Source organism: Piliocolobus tephrosceles, chromosome 4 (genome assembly GCF_002776525.5).
Source record: "Piliocolobus tephrosceles isolate RC106 chromosome 4, ASM277652v3, whole genome shotgun sequence".
Taxonomy (NCBI): Eukaryota; Metazoa; Chordata; class Mammalia; order Primates; family Cercopithecidae; genus Piliocolobus; species Piliocolobus tephrosceles.
The window spans coordinates 140,316,061-140,335,437 of NC_045437.1; the positions used below are offsets into that span (position 1 = coordinate 140,316,061).

The 19,377-nt window shown below is 54.2% G+C and overlaps 2 protein-coding genes across 6 annotated transcripts in view; both read left to right on the top strand.

The window, feature by feature from the left end:
* Positions 1–1,063: 1,063 nt before the first annotated feature.
* ARSI (arylsulfatase family member I) lies at positions 1,064–7,749 on the top strand. The gene is made up of 2 exons (XM_023226974.3): positions 1,064–1,942; positions 5,476–7,749. The coding sequence occupies exons 1-2, from the start codon at positions 1,632–1,634 to the stop codon at positions 6,872–6,874; spliced, it is 1,710 nt and encodes a 569-aa protein (XP_023082742.1). The 5' UTR covers positions 1,064–1,631; the 3' UTR covers positions 6,875–7,749.
* A 6,250-nt stretch (positions 7,750–13,999) lies between these two features.
* The window catches only part of CAMK2A (calcium/calmodulin dependent protein kinase II alpha), a 70,280-nt gene continuing 64,902 nt past the window's right edge, over positions 14,000–19,377 (top strand). For 2 of the 5 annotated variants that reach the window (XM_026454440.1, XM_026454441.1), the window contains exons 1-2: positions 14,000–14,230; positions 14,402–14,561. In XM_026454440.1, the coding sequence (XP_026310225.1) occupies positions 14,500–14,561 (62 nt within the window). In that variant the 5' untranslated portion in view covers positions 14,000–14,230; positions 14,402–14,499. Of the gene's footprint in view, positions 14,231–14,284; positions 14,562–19,377 lie in introns of those variants that run through there. The other 3 variants (XM_023226975.2, XM_023226976.2, XM_031935489.1) reach the window with 2 other exon arrangements.

Genomic DNA, 19,377 nt, shown 5'->3' on the forward strand with positions numbered 1-19,377 from the left:
GTTTAGCCCAGTTTTTCCATTTAAAAATGTAGCCTAGTAAAATTTTGCAAAACAATGATGCAGAGCAGAGCTTGCAAACCGGCACTGATGGTCTGATATATTTCTGGGAGAGGTTTAATTTGGCCTACAAAGTGCTTACATTTTGCTTTCAATTAGTCACTAACATTTCACAATTGGAATATTCTCCTAATAGATAAAGAGGGTATTCCTCTTTAAAAACCAGAAGATCTGGAAACGCTGGTCCATATTCTTGCCTGACTATGGTCAGCTGGAAGTCAGGCTGTGGTTTTTAACTTGCTGCAGCCCCTGTGTCTCCTTGGGGCAAGACAGCTATCTCCTGCTCTACTCATTTACGTTGCTCCTCGGGTTCCGGAGTCCCCCCAAGCTTGCCATCTCTGGTGTGGAGGTTTCCTTGGGTAGGTGTTGGCCTAGGTGACCACTGGGGCCAATTCATCCATTCATTCATGCAACATATACTGATTGAGCTTATACTGTGTGCTACACCCTGTGGATACAAGATGGACAAAACAGCCCCTGCCCTCTGGATTCCAGCGCTGGCATTCTAAGATTCTAGTTGGGAATTGCAGAACAGGGAGGAGGGAGGGGTTGAGGAGAGGTGAGCTGGTAAGGCTGCAACCAAGCTTCCTGACTTCCAGCCCCGGGTGCTTGCCAAAGTGCTTGCCATTCTCCATTCCTTTCTCTACCGGCTCACCGAAGGGAGCTGCCTCCAACAGCCACGGTGAACCTTAGAGAAATAGCCACTGACTTGCTCTGTGACTTAGATGCGTTGCGCCTCATCTCCCGGCCTCAGTTTCTCCATCTGTAGAATGCCCCGGTTGGAGTAGAAAATGATGGGCTTTCCTTCCAGGGCTGGCACTCAGAGAGGCTAAGACTCCATGATCGAGGAATGTCTGACCCGGCCATTCCGGAGCTGTTCCATCGAATTCCAAGCAGCCCCACTCCCTCCTTTCCCCATCCCGGTCAGGGGCGGGCGCTGGAGCCAGCAGGCCGGGAGGGCCTGGGCTTCCCGCCCGGGAGGTGGAGCCGCTGCTCGGCGTCCCGCCCCTCCACCTGGGGCTCGGCCCCGGCAGATGTTACAACTTTTTCGAATTCTCTCCCTCGGTGTCCCCTCGACCCGCCCAACTCCCTCCCCTTCCCCGCTGGGGTCCTGCCCACCTCCCTACAGGGAGCTGGGTTGTTGTAAGGACTCCGGGTGGGGCGAGAGGCCGGGAAAGCAGAGGCGAGAGAAATTAGGAGGCGGGAGAAATCCAGGGCAAGAAGGAAGAGGGGAGTCAGAGGATGATAGAGAGCACTTTCTGGAAGCCGCCACGCCGCGTCTCAGGCTGGCCGGGCTGAGCTGGAGAAGAGGGAGCAAAGGCGGCGCAGGGCCGGCGCTCAGGCAGCGGGAGGCAGCTCGGCGCGGGCCTGACCTCCCCAGAGCGCCCCGCTGCGGCAGAGCAGATCCGGCCCAGCCGTCCGGCAGCCTGTCCCGGACCAGACACTGGGCCATCCCCGGGGGCGCTGAACGCCCTCGCAACATCCGACCCGGCGGGCCGGTGGTGCGCCCTGGGCGCGCGAGGTGGTGAGGCCCCAAGAGCCCTGCGCGCCGGGACGCGCGGGCCGTCTTGGCGATGCACGCCCTCACTGGCTTCTCCCTGGTCAGCCTGCTCAGCTTCGGCTACCTGTCCTGGGATTGGGCCAAGCCTAGCCTCGTGGCCGACTGGCCCGGGGAGGCCGGTGAGCAGCGCTCGGCCGCTCCGCCCCAGCCTCCCCACATCATCTTCATTCTCACGGACGACCAAGGCTACCACGACGTGGGCTACCATGGTTCAGATATTGAGACCCCCACGCTCGACAGGCTGGCGGCCAAGGGGGTCAAGTTGGAAAATTATTACATCCAGCCCATCTGCACGCCTTCGCGGAGCCAGCTCCTCACTGGCAGGTAGGCGTGGCGCAAGGCCCCGGGGCTGAGCATCTAAGCCCCAAATCAACCCAGTGTGTAGATTTCTCCTGCCAGTACCACCCCATGCTGGGGTCTGGGAAATCTCTTATTGGCTGTGTAATCATTAGTAAGTCCCTTACCCTCTCTGGGCCTCAATTACCCTTGCCTTACACTGAATGGGCTTCATCATCTTTGACTTCTTGCTTTGATGTTCCAGGACACTCACATTCCACACAATGTGGAGACATCTGGTCATCCCTTTGTTAGAGGAATATGGCAGCCTCTGACATTTATTGCTGCTTCTATTTATGGATACTGAGACCCTGAGCAAGTCATTTAATTTCTCTAAGCCTCAGTTTTCTTGTCCATAAAATGGGGCAAAGAACAGTTTTCATCTTGAAAAAGAGTGGCAAAGGTGGAATGATTTGTGTATAACCTGCTTGGCTGTCAATGTGTGGTAGCCTCTATGTGTCCTGAGGGATTCAGGTCCCCATACTGTTTGATGAATACATTGGGAGAAGACCAAGGAATTGATAGGTGGAAGAGAAAGACACATAGGATACCACGACCTGTGTAGCCTTAGGGTGGTTATTTCATTTCTCTGAGCCTCTGTTTTTTCATCTGCAAAATCCTCCCAAGTTGGCTGGGAGCCCCAAGTAGACATGCTGCTTCCTCCATAAGGAAATGTCCACAGTCGAGGCATCAGTATTACAGGATTAAAAGAGCAGGGAAACAGGAGGTGGGGGTATGGAAGGCAAGCTCTGGCCACTTAGGGGAAAATCCTTTGGCAAGGCTGAAGTTAATTCTCCTTGGATGGGGTCCAAGGCATGCTTTCTCCCAAGTTTCACCCAAGAGCCACTAGTGTGATCTCAGGAACCAGAAGCCTTAGTCTCCCTGTTTCTTAGTCTCACTATTTCTTGGATGGGAGAAATTGAGACAAGGACTCTGGGAGGGCCCAGCTTGGTTTCCCTTGGCCTACTTCAGGGTCTGTGGGAGATAGGATTGAGAGGCCAGATGTTTGGCAGGGGTCCTGGAGCTGGGAATCAAATGGTGCCCTTTCTTCCTTCGATCTGGCACCCAGCGTTTAGATCCAGGAGCCAGAAGGAGAACAGAAGAAAGAAGGAGGGGCATGGGGTGTGTATGGGTTGGAGTGGTGGTGCAGGATGGTGGTGTAGTGGTGAAGATGGATGCTGACCTGCAGAAGAGGGAGGAGGAATCTGCATTCCCAAGAGTTGTTCACAACTTAGCGTTTGTCCTAAGAGGTGACTTTTGGTTTAAGTAGCGGAATGAGCAGACAGCAGCAGGGCAATGCTTCAGTCCCCTGATCTGCAAAGGTAACTGAACGTGGCTGGTCAGTGCCTGCCCTCCACCCCCTGCAGCTGGCTCCATCTCATTGATGCTCACAGCCCTCGTTAGTGTTTGTTAACATCCAGTTGTGTTTTGTGACGCTGGAGAGAGGCAAAGTTTCTCATGTGACTCACTTGCAGATGGGCTTTGGTGACTCTTAGCTGGCCCATCCACTTTACAAACCAGCGTTCCGCGGCACCCCACCTCTATGAAGACGGGCTCAGTTGGCACTCAAGGCCCTAGGGCACTTCTCATATCAAGTCCTATAATTTATTAGCTTGATTGAGGCCTAGAGAGGCTGTTATCATCAAAAGATTTTGAGCATGAGTTGAGTAGACCCGGGTTCAAAGTTTAGCTCCCCTGCTTGCCGGCTGTCTGAACTTGGGTCATTGCTGCTCTTTTGGGAGCCTTGGTTTTATCATCTGTAGAATGGGGGTGGTAATAGACTTCCCTATAGGTTTTTTAAATGAGAATTCAGTGAGATAATGTATGTGTGTGGCACCTAGTGTTAAAAATGGCAGTAGTAGCTAATTATAGATAACAACAATAACAGTTTTAAGATAAGGAAACCAAAACAGAGAAACTCACTTCTGTGCTCTGGTTAAAGATGTCAAGAATTCAGGGCTTGTCTTAATTTGGATGCCTCGGGGTGAGAAAAAGGTGTGGGATTCTAACATACTTGTGAAGTTTCAGGCTTCTTATTTACTCTGGGACTTTCTTTTTTTTTTCTGCAAGCTCCGCCTCCCAGGTTCACGCCATTCTCCCGCTCCCATGTGATCTGCTTATGGTGTCTTGCCTTTACTAAGACTTGAGTAAAGGCAAGACACCATAAGCAGATCACATGGGAGCCTTGACCACAGAATGGGGAAGATGGGATATGAATGGATAAATGAGGAATTCAGGATTTGCCTAACCATTTCCTCCTGCCTCAGGATGATAGCCTGGATCAAGGGGTCATATGAGCTCACAGGCAGGCACATGGGAGCTGGTCTTAGAAAACTGGGAAGCTAGACGAGTCGGAGATTTCCCATTTCAACCAACTCCTCTACAGGAGCAAACTGAGGCCCTCATGTGTGAAGAGATATGGCAGCCCAGTTTGCTGAAAAAGAGTCACTGCTTAGACTCTGCTTGGAACCAGGACTTGGTTCAAGTCCTGGCTCTGTTCCTGACCACTGGGTGACCTTGGGTAAGGCCCTTCCCCTTCCCTTAAAAAGACCTTAGGTTCTTTTTAAGATGAGGTGAGTAAACTAGAGAATGAATTGGGTCCCTTCTGGCTCTAAAACCCTTTCAGTGTCTTTCATTCATTCATTTCATAAATAATTGAGTGCTCTTTGAACGTCACTTGGGTGCTAGGAATAGAAGACTGAATAAAGGACAGCCCCATCACATGTCCCTGGGCACAAGAGCATGTGCAAACGAGTATAATCCCATGGCCAAGTAAGAAAACGATGGTGTGTACTAAATGCTAGGGGAACCCAGAAGCAAAAGTGACTAATTCTTTGGGAGAGTTACGAAAGACTTTGTAGCACGGATAACATTTGGGCTGAGCTTTGAAGAGTGAGTAAGAGTTTGCCTGGGAGAGCAGGGCTTGCTCTAGGCCCCAGAACAAGTTAATAGCTTAGAGCTTAGGGACTCTGAAGCCTGGAGCCAGACTGCCTGGGTTATAAATCCCACTCCGACTACTAGCCATGTGAGTCACCCGGCAAGAAATTTAATTTACCAAGCCTCAGTTCCCTTATTTGGAAAATGGGAACAATAATATGTACCTCTGAATTTGTGGTGAGGATTTAGTAAGATAATTCACATAAGAGACTAAGTGTAATGCCAAGCTCACAGCGAGTGCTCGGCATTAGCTATTATTATTGTCATTATGACCCTGGATTCAACTTTTAACTCTCCAACTTCCTAGCTATGTGATCTTAGGTGAATGGCTTAGCCATTCTGAGCTTCAATCTCCTCATCTGTAAAATGACAATATGATCTACTTCCAGTGATTTTGAGGATTCGATGAGATAATGCATTTGAGGTGCTTAGCACATTCGATAATACCTGGTGGTGGCTGCTATTATTTTTGCTGGTAGTGCTGGGACCACGGCCCACCTCACGGTAGTATTGGGGACTGGATGGCCAGAGCAATGGTCTGTAGCTTACCTGTGCCTTCTGTGCCTTCCCCTCTTCCCCACCAGGTACCAGATCCACACAGGGCTCCAGCATTCCATCATCCGCCCACAGCAGCCCAACTGCCTGCCCCTGGACCAGGTGACACTGCCCCAGAAGCTGCAGGAGGCAGGTTATTCCACCCATATGGTGGGCAAGTGGCACCTGGGCTTCTACCGGAAGGAGTGTCTACCCACCCGTCGGGGCTTCGACACCTTCCTGGGCTCGCTCACGGGCAATGTGGACTATTACACCTATGACAACTGTGATGGCCCAGGCGTGTGCGGCTTTGACCTGCACGAGGGTGAGAATGTGGCCTGGGGGCTCAGCGGCCAGTACTCCACTATGCTTTACGCCCAGCGTGCCAGCCATATCCTGGCCAGCCACAGCCCTCAGCGGCCCCTTTTCCTCTATGTGGCCTTCCAGGCAGTACACACACCCCTGCAGTCCCCTCGTGAGTACCTGTACCGCTACCGCACCATGGGTAATGTGGCCCGGCGGAAGTATGCGGCCATGGTGACCTGCATGGATGAGGCTGTGCGCAACATCACCTGGGCCCTGAAGCGCTATGGTTTCTACAACAACAGTGTCATCATCTTCTCCAGTGACAATGGTGGTCAGACTTTCTCAGGGGGCAGCAACTGGCCGCTCCGAGGACGCAAGGGCACTTATTGGGAAGGTGGCGTGCGAGGCCTAGGCTTTGTCCATAGTCCCCTGCTCAAGCGAAAGCAACGGACAAGCCGGGCACTGATGCACATCACTGACTGGTATCCGACCCTGGTGGGTCTGGCAGGTGGCACCACCTCAGCAGCTGATGGGCTAGATGGCTACGATGTATGGCCGGCCATCAGCGAGGGCCGGGCCTCACCACGCACGGAGATCCTGCACAACATTGACCCACTCTACAACCATGCCCAGCATGGCTCCTTGGAGGGCGGCTTTGGCATCTGGAACACCGCTGTGCAGGCTGCCATCCGCGTGGGTGAGTGGAAGCTGCTGACAGGAGACCCTGGCTATGGCGATTGGATCCCACCACAGACACTGGCCACCTTCCCGGGTAGCTGGTGGAACCTGGAACGAATGGCCAGTGTCCGTCAGGCTGTATGGCTCTTCAACATCAGTGCTGACCCTTATGAACGGGAGGACCTGGCTGGCCAGCGGCCTGATGTGGTCCGCACCCTGCTGGCTCGCCTGGCCGAATATAACCGCACAGCCATCCCGGTGCGCTACCCGGCTGAGAACCCCCGGGCTCATCCTGACTTTAATGGGGGTGCGTGGGGGCCCTGGGCCAGTGATGAGGAAGAGGAGGAAGAGGAAGGGAGGGCTCGAAGCTTCTCCCGGGGTCGTCGCAAGAAAAAATGCAAGATTTGCAAGCTTCGATCCTTTTTCCGTAAACTCAACACTAGGCTGATGTCCCAACGGATCTGATGGTGGGGAGGGAGAAAACTGTCCTCTAGATGTTCTTCCCCACTCCGATTTGGCCCTGCTCTTTCTCAGGGATAAGCCTGTCACGTCTCCATCTATAGGGAGTTGGAGGGTGTAGAGTCCCTTGGTTGAACAGGGTGGGGAACCTGGTTGGGGGTGGGCGGGAATAAACCAGACTGGGATGCCTATGTCTCAGTCCTGCCTCCTCCCCGACTTGCTCTGTGACCTCAGGTGACCAACACGAGCTTTTGGCCTCAGTTTCCTCATCTGTAAAATGAGCTCTAATGACTTTGTGACTCTTTGGTGTGGCCCTGGAGCCTGGGGCCACGGTGGAGTTCCTCGGCCTTGCCACTTGACAACACTTAAAGGGCTTCCTCCTCAACACAGGATCTCTATGGTGGTGTTTGGGTGAGGGCCGCCTGGAGTCAACTCCAAGCCTGGCCCCCAGCTAAAGCAGGGCAGTCTGACTGCTCTCTACAGGGACCTCCTGAGCACTGTGGGTGGAGGCGCAGGGGTCGGGGGGTTGACCTTCATGGTTCTTCACATGGCCTAGGCCAGTCCTCGGGTCAGACTGGTGTCAGGCACTGTAGTGCAAAGTTCCTCTTCTGGCCCCTCCAGTACCCAGAGAAATTGGCTGGGCCATTAATGGCTGCAGCACCAAGGGTGGTGGAAAGAGCTGTGAAGAGCCCCCAAACCAGTACCAGGACACCTGGGTTCTCCCGTGACCTTGGGCACAGTTCTTCCCCTCTAGGCCTTGATTTCCCCACCTGTGAGTGGGGATGCTAGCCCTGGCTCTGCCTCCCCCGTGAGGCTCTGGAAGACTGGCCAAAGCCAGGTTGTAGAGGAGCTTGTGGACTTGATTAAAGTGTCATAACTTGGAAGTGAGGGATGCAGTGCTGTCCGACTATGAGCAGGTGTGGGTGTGTGCTTGTGTGTCCTGGGGGCAGGTATGAGCTCACTGTTGGCCAAGTGAACAGGACAGGAGGTGGACAGCCTGGCTAGGAGGTGGGGGGATGGGAGTCCTGCCGCAGACTTACTCTGTGACCTCAGGCACATCCCTGATCCTCTCTGGGCCTCAACATCACACTATGTTCAGTGATGATCTAAGAGCACTTCCCATTTGGCCATTCTGGGCTAGAGTGCGTGTGTGTGTCTGTGTTTGTCTCTGTGTGTGTGTGTGTGTGTGTGTGTGTGTGTTGGGGTGGAGGGCAGGCTGAGTGGTGGGGAGTAGGCCAGGGGGGTTGCAGAGCCCGCCTGCCGCCTAGTGCGCCTCCATCCGTACACTGCGTTCTGCATATCTCCCTTCAGGTTCCAGTCGGCGCAGTGTGTGTAGGCGAAAGCCCTGCTGTGAATTTTGAAAATAGTTATTTTTGTCACTGGCAAAGGAGGCCTGTTAGGACTCATCAGCTTGTGGATGAGCAGGATGGGTGGGGTGGGGTGGGTGCGGTATGTGTGGGGGTTCAGGTATTGGTTACAGGGCTCCATCCCCTCTGCAGAGGTGGCTGAATCCAGGAGTGAGGGTCTGGCCTGAGGCTGCTGGGTGGAGGTGACCATTCATGCTCTAGGCCCCTTCCTCCTGGTCCTGTTCTTTTTACCCCTTATCACCTCCCCCAACTAGAATCTTTCCCTTCCTCTATGATGTTGATGCCCAGCTGTGTGGTGGGGCAGGAGCCAGGACAGGCAGAGGCCTCTGGATTCCAGTGACCTCTAGCATTTCAGTCTGCCTGGGAGGGAGGCTCTGAAGCAGTAAGTCACCTGTTAGGGCGGTGGCCCAGGCCTGACACACCCTGGGAGATGAGCTGTCCATAGCTCGCCCACTCCTCAGGGTACTCTAGCTCTGCTGGGTGCTTGTCCCAGCTGTGTGGGCGGGGCCTTTCCAGGGTGGCATGGAGCCAAGGCTTCCCTGCCGCTCCAGGCTTGCACGAGTTGTATGGAGGCCTCTCCCGTGCCTGCTGAGTCAGCCCTGCCTGGGGCCTACCCTCCAGCTCCAGCCCCCACTTCTCTCCCGGTGCCCCTGCCCTTTGGCACCACAAGTGCAGAACCATGAATGGCCCTTTCTGCTGTCCCCTAATCACTGAGGCTTACTCCCTGTGACCAACCTAAACCAAGAAAGACCAGCTGGGGACGGGGCTGGCACCTGTTCCTGGTGCCCTGAGAAGGAGACTTGGCCTCAGGTCTCGGTCTAGTCTCAAATCCAGCCCAGAGCTTGCCTAGCTGAGTCCTACCCAACCCAGCATCCAGCAAACAGCCCGGTGGCCCCACGCAAGCTTGAGCCTGCAACTTGGTCTAGAGAAGCTCACGGCTGGCCTAGGCCTGAGATTAGTGGAGGGTCTTTGGTGCCCCAGAACACTCAAGCCCAATGACAGGCTCAGCCTGTGGTGATTTCTGCTCTTTCCAGCAATCAGCATGGCTTCCGCCAGCCCCCTCCCATCTCCTGTGGCCCAAGTTTCCTCCAGCCGGGGCACCTGGGTCTAGACTCTGTGACAGGCTGCCAACTGGCACTGCCAGGCAGGTGCTTGTACCATTTCAGCACCTGTGCTGGTGTGGAGGGAAGGGAGGGCAGATCAGAGGCAGCTCCGGCCCCTCGGGCCACAGATCTGGGGAAGTCGAGCCCAGAGATAACTGGTGAGACTCCCTGTTTCTCCCTTGGCTACACCAGATGGCAGCTGATCTGCCAGCTATAGGGGCCAGAGCCAGGGGGAAGCCTGTCCAAGCTGGGCCCTGCCAGTGGAGTCCTGGGCTCTGGTAACCCATTTCCCAAGGGCCAAGAGATAGCCCCACACCTGGATGGAGGGCCAGTGCTCTGGACTCCATCTTTCTCAGGAGGAAGCAGAGGTTCCACTGGGGAGACCTCCTGCAAGCTCTTCCAGGACTCAAACTCAGGTCCTCTAACTGCAGGGAGTGCTGTGCGGCCCTTGGCCCAGTAGCCATTGTCCTCTGTCCCATGGCTCTCTGCTTCACCCTCCCCTGCAAGGAGTGCCTCCTGTGTGGGAGAACTCATTGACAGTGCTGCTTCCTGATTCCTGACGTCCCCACTTCTTCATGTAGGCCCAGCCTTACTTACTGCAATGAATAAACCCAGTCCCCCTCCACCCAGACCCTCAGCAGAACCATTTCTCTCTTGGTCCACTTTCTACCAATTCTGCCCCCCACGCTCACTGCCCTTAGTGGGACAGGCCCCGTGGGGATCCTTTGGATGGCACGCTTTCTGTGGTACCTGCCCAGGCCCTGCAGGACCTTGAGGCACTTGGGTATATGTGTGTGAGCACGTGTGTGGGCTGTGGAAGGTGGGATTTGAGTTGGCTGTTACAATGCCACTGGGGCTACACTCACCCATGCAGGAACCCAGCCCTGGTCGCTTTTCATCCCTTCTGTCTCCATGGGGCACTGCCTGTGTTCACATGCCATATGCTGGCATGTCAGGGCTGCGTTCAGCAACCTCCAGGGCTCCCACCCCTGGCCACCAGCCCATAGCATGCAGGCCTGCTCTCGAATGCCACACGCGTGTTGCAAATGGGGGCACACGTGCTGCCTCTCGTGTCTGCCTTGGCCCTGGGGAGTGGGGAGTTTGGCAGGAACAATCCCCCTGATGCAATCATCGGCTCATTCTCTCAGCACCACAGAGGCATGGCTTGCTCCTCAGTGCCCGCCACCACCGGGCACAGCTGCTAGCCCGGCGGGCTCAGGGGAGGTGGTGAATTAGCAGTCATGCCTTCTCAGCAGAGTGGCTATTACCCTCAGGAAGGTGGGGGGTGCCTGTCCGAGGCGGTGCCCACACCGCTGAGCTGGGCTCCAGAAGGCTCAGAGGGGTATGTGTGTGCTCATGTGTAAGACTTTCAGAGGGAGCTTCTTCCTCTTCTCCCTCCTCTTCCTCTCTCTTCCACCTCTCCAGCCATCTCTCCACTATCGGGATCCTGCAGCCCTTGACTTGCTCATCCCCCAGGACCGCATGCACAGTGCAGGACAGCAGGGGAGGGAGAGAAGAGTGACAGAAAGAGAGGGAGATGGAAACCAGAAAGGAAGTAAAAAGGATGAGAAAGACGGAGAACTGAGAAGGAAGGATGCAAAGGAAGGAAGAGGAAAAGTGAGGGAGAGGGGAAGGCAAGAGGAGAGAAGAAAGAAGAGTTGAAAGGAGCGATAGAAGTAGGGAAGAAAGACAGAGGTGATGGGAGCGGGGCTGTGCTGGTCCTGCTCCCAGCAGCCACAGAGGCTGCCCCCATGGTCCACATCACAGAGAGAGAGGTGGCCATCTTCCTGCCTTCATTCCTTCACACCTTCCTCTGAGGGACCCGATGCCAGGGCCTTCCCCACGTGCTCTGCTCACTTCTAAGCATGCTCCATTTCATCAGTGGGAATGGGGAGAGGAAACGGGTCAGGCCAGCACCCAGACACACAGGACTGCCCCAGTTCAGAACATGAGATTTCCATTAATACAGCCTCATAGTCTCACAGCATAGTTGCTTTTTGTTTTACTGTGAACTTTTAAAACAGTATCATCATTCCTTTGGCACCCGATGAGCTAGAGAGCCTTGTGGTTCCTCTCCTTCCAGCTCTAGTTCTTTGTTCTACAGAAATTGCTGCAAACTAGGCTTAGACAAGGTGATTTCCAAACCACGAGCTAAACTCTAGCGCAGACTAAGGGAACAGTGCCCTGAAGTGCCGGGACTCAAGATGATGGTGTGTGCTTCTGTGATTCAGGGAGAGGTGTGTGAGGGGAGAGGACTTTTGAGTTTCTCAATAGTAATTTCCCATTTATTGAGCATTTATAGCGTCAGCCGCTGTGCTTGTCTCATTTAATGTACAGAACAGCCTGGAGGTAGGGAATATTATTGACCCAATTATGCAGATGAAGACACAGAGGCACAGAGAAGTTAGGATATTCATCCAAAATTACATAGCCTGTACGTCGTGGAGTCACCCTAACTACTAAGCAACACTGCCTCTCCTGTCCCTGTGCAATGGCAGGTGGCCTCAGTGGTCACTAAGGGCTCTTGCAGCACTTTCTTGTGTGGAAGCCATCCCCTCCTGGGGGACAGGCTAGAGGGTATGGGGCAGGAGGGTGGCAGTGCAGCCCTCCCCCACCTCCCCACATAGTCCTGTAGCTTGGCCACCGTGTTCTGTGCCCTGCCTGCTGCCCACCGGCTGTGCGGCCCCCGGGCCCAGGCCTCTCTTCTCTGCCTCTGAATTGCAACGTTGGCGGCGGAAGCGGAAAGCATATTGTGCGCAGAAACAAAACTGAGTGGTTTTCCCTTTTTCCGAAGGTGGTAATGGTGCAATTAGTGGCTAAGCCATTACCCCCCTCCTCCCTTGCTTGCTTCCCCTCTTCCCCTCTGCCGCCCTCCCTTTCCTCTCCTGCGAATAGAATGGTGGCTGAATAGGAGAGCTCACCCTTCGTTCTCCCCCAAACCCCACTCCCAGGAAGAGGGGCAGAACTGGGGGGGTTATCCAGATGTCTCCAGGGGGCCCCTGGAAGTAGGGTAGTGAGTCAGGGACTTTGTGGGATTGGAGAATACCAATAAGCAGATAACATGTCCTACAAGTGAGAGGACTAGCAAGGCGATGTGGAGGTTCAGAAGGTGTGGGCTAGAATCCCTAAGGGTCTGGATGCCTGGATCCTTTTAGCCAACCTATGCTCACCGGGGGCAGGTGCTGGCACGAAGCCTCTGCCCATCAAGCTGCGAAATGGGCCAAGGACCCTTTTTTCCTGAGTGGAGAGGGGAAGGGGTATGTAGGGTCTGAGATTCCAAGTCCAAGATAGAGTGATGGGGTGGTCACGGGCCTGCTTTAAACCTTCATTTTCCTCCTCTGGAGCCTAGAAAGAGGCCTCCTGTTTACATGGTTCCCAAAGGCCTTCACAGCCCTTAGCCCACTCCATCTCCACAGCCTTCCTCTGCAGGGCATCTTCGTTCCCCTGTTGTGTAGAAAAGGAGCTGGAGGCTCAGAGAGGGTGAGTGACTTGCCCATGATCACTCAGCTAATAAATGTCCAAAGTCTGGGCACGGTGCCTCACACCTGTAATCCTAGCACTTTGAGAGGCTGAGGCGGGTGGATTGCCTGAGCTCAGGAGTTTGAGACCAGCCTGGGCAACATGGTGAAAACCCATCTGTACTAAAATACAAAAAATTAGCCAGGCATGGTGGTGTGCGCCTGTTGTCCTAGCTACTCGGGAGGCTGAGGCAGGAGAATTGCTTGAACCCAGGAAATGGAGGTTTCAGTGAGCTGAGATTGTGCCACTGCACTCCAGCCTGGGTGACAGAGCAAGACTCTGTCTCCAAAATAAATAAATAAAGAATAACTAAAATAAAATAAAAATAAATGTCCAAGAATCAGAGCTCAAACTTACATCCTTAATCTTAAACTCCAGTCCCTTTTCTTCTTAACTCCAAGACCTTGGAGTAAGATCTTGTGACTGTAGGTATGGCTGATGCCCTGAAGAGTTGAAGTTGGCAGGGAAGGTGCCCACAAAATTTTGGAATGAAGATTTCACGGCAGGTCTCTGGCCAGTGGCCTATCCCAGGTAAGCCATGCCATGCTCACCTCCACACAGTCCCCTCTCGCCTTTTTTTTTTTTTTTTACCTTGACTGGAAGCACAAGCAGAAACTGGGACATGAGCTCCAGGAGACCAGATTACCATGGTCCCCTTGGGGGCATGGGGTTGGGGAGAGGTTGCAGAGGAGGGCTCTGGAGGGGAGCAACTGTCAGAGCTGTGAGAGGTGGGGACGAGCAGGCAGTCAGGGCTGTTCCTTCCAGAATCCTGGGGTGTCCTCTGCACTTCTCCGCCAAACTAGAGCACTAGTGTAATGGACAAGGTGGTAAAAGAGCTGAAAGAGCAGGAGCATAACAAGAAAGACAGAGTCAGAAGCAAAAAAAAAAAAAAAAAATACAGACGGCAACAGAGAGACAGTTGCAGAGACTACAGTGATCCACAGAGGGAGAGCCATCCCTGTGAATTAGCCATCGTTTCCCTGTAAACCTTAGAACCCAGCTGTTGCCAGGGCAACCGGGCAATACCTGTCTCTCTAGAGATGAAGTTGCCAGGGTAACTGCATCCTGTCATTCTTTCCTGGGGACCATCCGGAATGCGGCACCCACTGGCTGTTACCATGGCAACTGCCTTTTTGCCCCACTTAATCCCATCCCGTCTGCTACAAGGGCCCCACAGTTGGAGGTGGGGGAGGTGGGAAGAGAAAATATCACTTGTGGACAAAGTTTGTTCTATTCTCCCTCCTCCAGCCCCTCCTTGGGTCCATCACCCCAGGGGTGCTGGGTCCATCCCACCCCCAAGCCCCACACAGGCTTGCAGTATTGTGTACGGTATGGTCAGGGCGTCCGAGAGCAGGTTTCGCAGTGGAAGGCAGGCAGGTGTTAGGGAGGCAGTTACCGGGGCAACGGGAACAGGGCGTTTCGGAGGTGGTTGCCATGGGGACCTGGATGCTGACGAAGGCTCGCGAGGCTGTGAGCAGCCACAGTGCCCTGCTCAGAAGCCCCGGGCTCGTCAGTCAAGCCAGTTCTCTGTTTGCACTCGGCAGCACGGGCAGGCAAGTGGCCTCTAGGTTCGGGAGCAGAGCCGCAGCACCCCAGTCCTGGTCCCCCAGTCCCAAGCCTCACCTGCCTGCCCAGTGCCAGGATGGCCACCATCACCTGCACCCGCTTCACGGAAGAGTACCAGCTCTTCGAGGAATTGGGCAAGTGAGTTGTGCCTCAGGGAGTCCTGGAGGGCATGGGGGGCGGGGAGGTCAGGGTCTCGAGCCGTGTGTGTGCCTGCAGTGCTTGGGGAGCATTCCTGTGTACACAGATGAAGGCAGGCTGCATGGGTTTGGGGGCACCTGCCTGTGCACAGAGCATCCAGAGTCGGGCGTGGGCATGTTTGTGGGTGCACAGATGTGCCAAGCTAGCCAGGCGAGTGTGTATGTAGGGATGAAGGGTTAACAGTGTATGCCAGTGTACACGCATACACATACACACACACATGCACACAAGTACACACAACCTGGATACACACAGATTCTTAGAGACTTAGGGTTAAAAAGGGATTTTCCTAGTCAGCTGGGTCCAAAACTGGAATTCCTTCTCTAGTTTTGCCTGAGGTGGCCATCTGCCCTCCACTTAGATACCTCCAGTGACAGAGAATTCACCAGCTCCCGGTAGTTCTTCCTGACTTTAGACACCTACAGCGACTGTACAGAGTGGCCAACTTCTCCCTCCCCACCTTCCCCTTCTCAGCTCCTGCCAGGAGTGAGGGCATCAGTACAGTAGGGGTTAATATCTGAGCATGGCAGGCTTCCTGGGTGTTGGGAGGTGGGGAGGGGCAATCAGGAAAGCTGCAGCGGGGGCACCGCTGTTTCAGGGGCTGGGGTATGAAGGGCGCAGTGGCTCTGCACAAGCAAAGTTGACCAGCCCAGAGCTCATTTTCTGCCCTGACAACTGCTGTGTAGAGAAGGATGGGAGGGTGAGGAAAGAGGGGAGCCCCTTGTGGGTGACCCAGTAGGGTGTGTAGTGTCAGGGAGGGATTCCTGGATGTCCCCAGCTGGGTTTCTGGAGGATCCTGGGATGGGTCAAGGGTTGGGTGTATTTTGGAGGCAGAGTTTGCCTTGTGGGCAAAGGAGCACTGATGCCCTGGTTGGTTTCTGCTGTGGCAGCAGGAGCATGGGGCAGGGGCCCTGGAAGCAGGTGTGTGCTGGTGTGAGTTCTGAATGTGTGTGTACTAGTGTGCATTTTGAGGAGGAGTGATGTGTGTGGCTGTAAAAGGGCTTTTGAGGGGAATTGATTATGACACTGGAGTACGCTGGTGTGCCCTGCAAGAGCATGCAAGCATTCATGCATGTGCACTAGGAAGAGGTGCTTCATGTGTAAGGCCTGAAAATGCAAGTGTGCCTGGCAAGGGTGCATGTGTGTGAGTATCACAGGAGTGCCATTGGCTGGGTTGAATGAGAACAAGGGTGTGGACATGACTCATTATATGTGCACATGTATGGCAGGTTAGAGCTGTGTACACATAGGAAGGCACATGTGTGTGAGGTCTAGGGGTGTGTGAGGAGGCTCATGTGAGATGTGGACACAATGGTGTTCCTGGGAGGTCATGATATGCACATCTATGTGAAGGCTGGGGTCACGCACACAGGATGATGTACGTGTGTGCGCACACACACGTGTGTGTGTGTGTGAGGCCTGGGCTCACAGGCCTATGTGGGAGTATGGGTGTTATAGGCATGTGTGAGCTCATGCTGGTGTCTGCATATGTGTGGGAGGTGGCCCTGTGACTGTATACAGGAAGGCTGCTTGCACACACACACACACACACACACACACAAACACACGCTATCCTACAGGCATGCACCGCCTCCCTTGAGCACACATATACCCATGTGTACGTGTGTTCACTCTTATCTGCAGACTTCCGACTTTTCTGAATGTGCTTTTGTTGCGGGTAGGGGCAGGAACATAATGTTTGGGGCTGCTCTGGAGGACTGAGGCTGTCTACAAACTTGTGCAGGGACCCCTCTCCAGGTGTTTTCCAGTGCTCGCCTAGAACCCAAGAATTCCCTGATTAGCCATGAAGCTGCCTTTCAGGGAGTGACCAAGACTGGGTTCTGGCAGGACTGCGTCATGAGTACAGTGAGATGGAGTTGAGATGTGACTCAAGTGCTCAAAGTGAAAATAAAAGTGATGTTTTGCCCCAAGAGGAGATAGATCTCATTAAGACTGGGTTTTGTGGGGGCGACTTGGCAGAGAGACCCTTCGTGAGCCTTCACAGAGAATTTCAGGGGCAAGGGAGCCGTGGTGTGGCCATGGCAGGAAAACCGAGGGTAGCAGGCATGGCTAGGCCTTGTTTAATCAATTTCAGACTTCTTCCTTCCAGAACCATCAGACTGCTCTTAACCTTTTTTAGGTCACATATTCCTCCAGGAATCTGATGAAAGTCTAAATCTACATTCCCCGGAAAAACGCACAAACCTACGAAATGTTGCATGCAATATCAGGAGCTTGCAGGACATCGGGAAGACTGTGTATGAGCCTAAGTTTGCAGAAGCTCGTATCAGAGACAAGGGGATAAAGTGAACTGATTCCGCACCCATGATGTCGGTGTTAAAAAGGCCAGAGCACATCACTGAGGAGCCTGGGGCTCCTGCTCTGCACGGCAGCGTCAGTCTGAGCATCCAGTGGTGCAGGGAGGGGCAGTGCCCTGCATGGCCATTAGGGACACAGGCTCTGTCCCTCACCACCCATAGCTCTGTGACACCAGGCAGGCAATGCTACCTCTTTACCCCCACCTGTGGTCTGGAGATAAAAAGGGCTGCGAGGATTCAGTGAGATGGTGCATGTAGAGATGCAGCCTTGAGCCTGGTGCACGATGGGCCCCCAGTGCCAATTGCTACCGGGGAGACTGTTGTTCTGAAAGGCTGGGTAAGGCTGAAAGTGAGGAACGGAATCTGCTTGTACCTTTTGTCTGGAGTTGGCCCATCCGGGGCTGGGAGGAGGTTGACCAAACCGTGCTTCCTCTGTGGCTGGCCTCTTCTGTGGGAGGAAGCCATGAGGGTACCTGCAGGGCCCATCCTTCAACTGATGACCCACAGTTCCTGCCAGCTGGGACACTGCAGTCACCACCCAAAAGCTGAGCCCCCATTCCAGAACCCACTTCAGATCACTAGCAGGGTGGCTGGAAGAGGCAGCCAGGTTGGCCCTAAAAGGGCACGTGGGAGCCTTTGGGTCTCCTTTTTCGAGGCGTTGGGCTGCCCAACTGGAGAGGAGGGCAAGTCCCTCCAGAGAGCTTCTGGCATCCTGCCCAGTGAGGTCTGGCTCAGGACTGCAGGCCTTTGAGGAGCCCGGGTAGGGCTGGCTATGGATGTGAGAGGAGCTGCTCTTCTCCAGCCCTGGTGGGCAGCCCTCTGGGAACTCGTGACCGGGGCCAGGGCCCTGGGCAAGGCTTCTGGAGCCTCTTAATGCTACTTGACTGCAGGTTCCACTGAAGCATATGAATTCAGATGAGTCAAGAACTTGATTCCGGTCTCCTAGAAGGTTGGGGTGGGGCTGTCTCTTGGGATCCAGAGATGAGCTCATCCCTCTTCCTTTGACCCAATCCTCTTCTCTCCTGAGGATGAGAGAAATAAAAGCCCAGACCCTAGCGGCACCAAAGCTTGCAGGACGCATGCTGCACCAGCTCCAGGGTTCAGTGTGGACTGAAGTGGGCAGGCCAGAGCTCCCAGCATACACAGCCTTCTCCAAAGACCTCTCTGAGAAAGGGAAGAATGCTGGTTATTGGGCAAAGGGGTTGCTATGGATGCACCAGAGGGCCCAGGGAAGGGGTCATGTTCAAGGAAGTGGAAAACGAGCCTTTTCCAGCCATTGGCATTCTCCAGGCTTCTGATCCTACCCCCAGGAGAGGTTAGAAAGGCAGAAAGTTGCCCTGTAGCCTGTGTCATCATTGGGCTGTATAGGAAGAGTCTCTAAAGGAGATTTCACTTGAGAGAGGGAGAGAGAGGGAGGAAGAGAGACTGGAGAGAGAGCTTAGCCTACTCTTTTCTCTCTAGAAACAGAGATCTGAAATTGACCCACGGCAGAGCTGGGGTCGGAGAAGGAGTTGCAAAGGCTGCAGTTGGCCAGCATGGTTGACAGGGAGGAGAGGGCAGCTTCCTTGACCTAAGCTCCTTCTCACCTGGGTTGATCCACGGGTGGCAGTGTGGCCCAGAGGCAACTCCCTACACTGAGGTCCTGGGGCCTGGGTGCTCAAGTCCTCTCATGGGACCCAGGCTCTAACATCTGTAGATTGTGCTTAGCAATCCTGCCTTTCCCAGGCAGAGCTGTTGGATGGACAATGTCATGCTGGAGAGAGGACACTGGGCATCCATGCACCCAAAGACTGGGGGCCATGCTTTTCTTCCACCTTTTATACCCTCTCCTATCCACAGCACTTCGGGGCCAGCGAGGCTCTTTATCCATGAGCTCATCTCTGAAGGAGGCAGGCAGGGCTTACTCATCCAACTTACAGATGAGGAGACCGCAGCTTGAGGAGGTGGAGAGACTGGCTCGGGGGATTGTGTCCAGGTCTCCAGCAGCCAGCATATGGGGGGAAGACTGCTGAGAGGGATAATGACTGGTGCCGTATCTGGGGATCATCCTCCCTCTTGTCCACTAACAAGGGAAGAGAAGTGGCCATGTGGGCAGGGGAACTCTGATGTTGCTGATTTTCCAATCATGATTCTGCCTCTAATTTACTGGGCCATCCTGGGTGAATCACTTGCTGTTTGTGTGCCTCGGCTTTACCATCTGTAAAATGGGGATCATAATACCTCTGGAGATGCCTGCAATGCCCCATTAGAGATGCCACCCTCTGTAACCTCCCTCTGTGGAGGGCACACATGGGAAATTGCAGACCTCCAGAACATCAGAATTGTAAGGACCATGGAGATGCTCTGCTCATTGCATAGATGGTGCTTGGCTTGGTCTCTGGGAGTCAACATTCAGAGAGAAGTGGTTTGTCCAAGGCCACAGGAGAGACAGGGCCCAG

Excerpts from the sequence above, each read along its gene's own strand:
- ARSI (XM_023226974.3), top strand. The coding sequence starts at position 1,632 with ATGCACGCCCTCACTGGCTTCTCCCTGGTCAGCCTGCTCAGCTTCGGC. Across the intron at positions 1,943-5,475 it reads AGCCAGCTCCTCACTGGCAG|GTACCAGATCCACACAGGGC; the intron begins GTAGGCGTGGCG and ends CTTCCCCACCAG.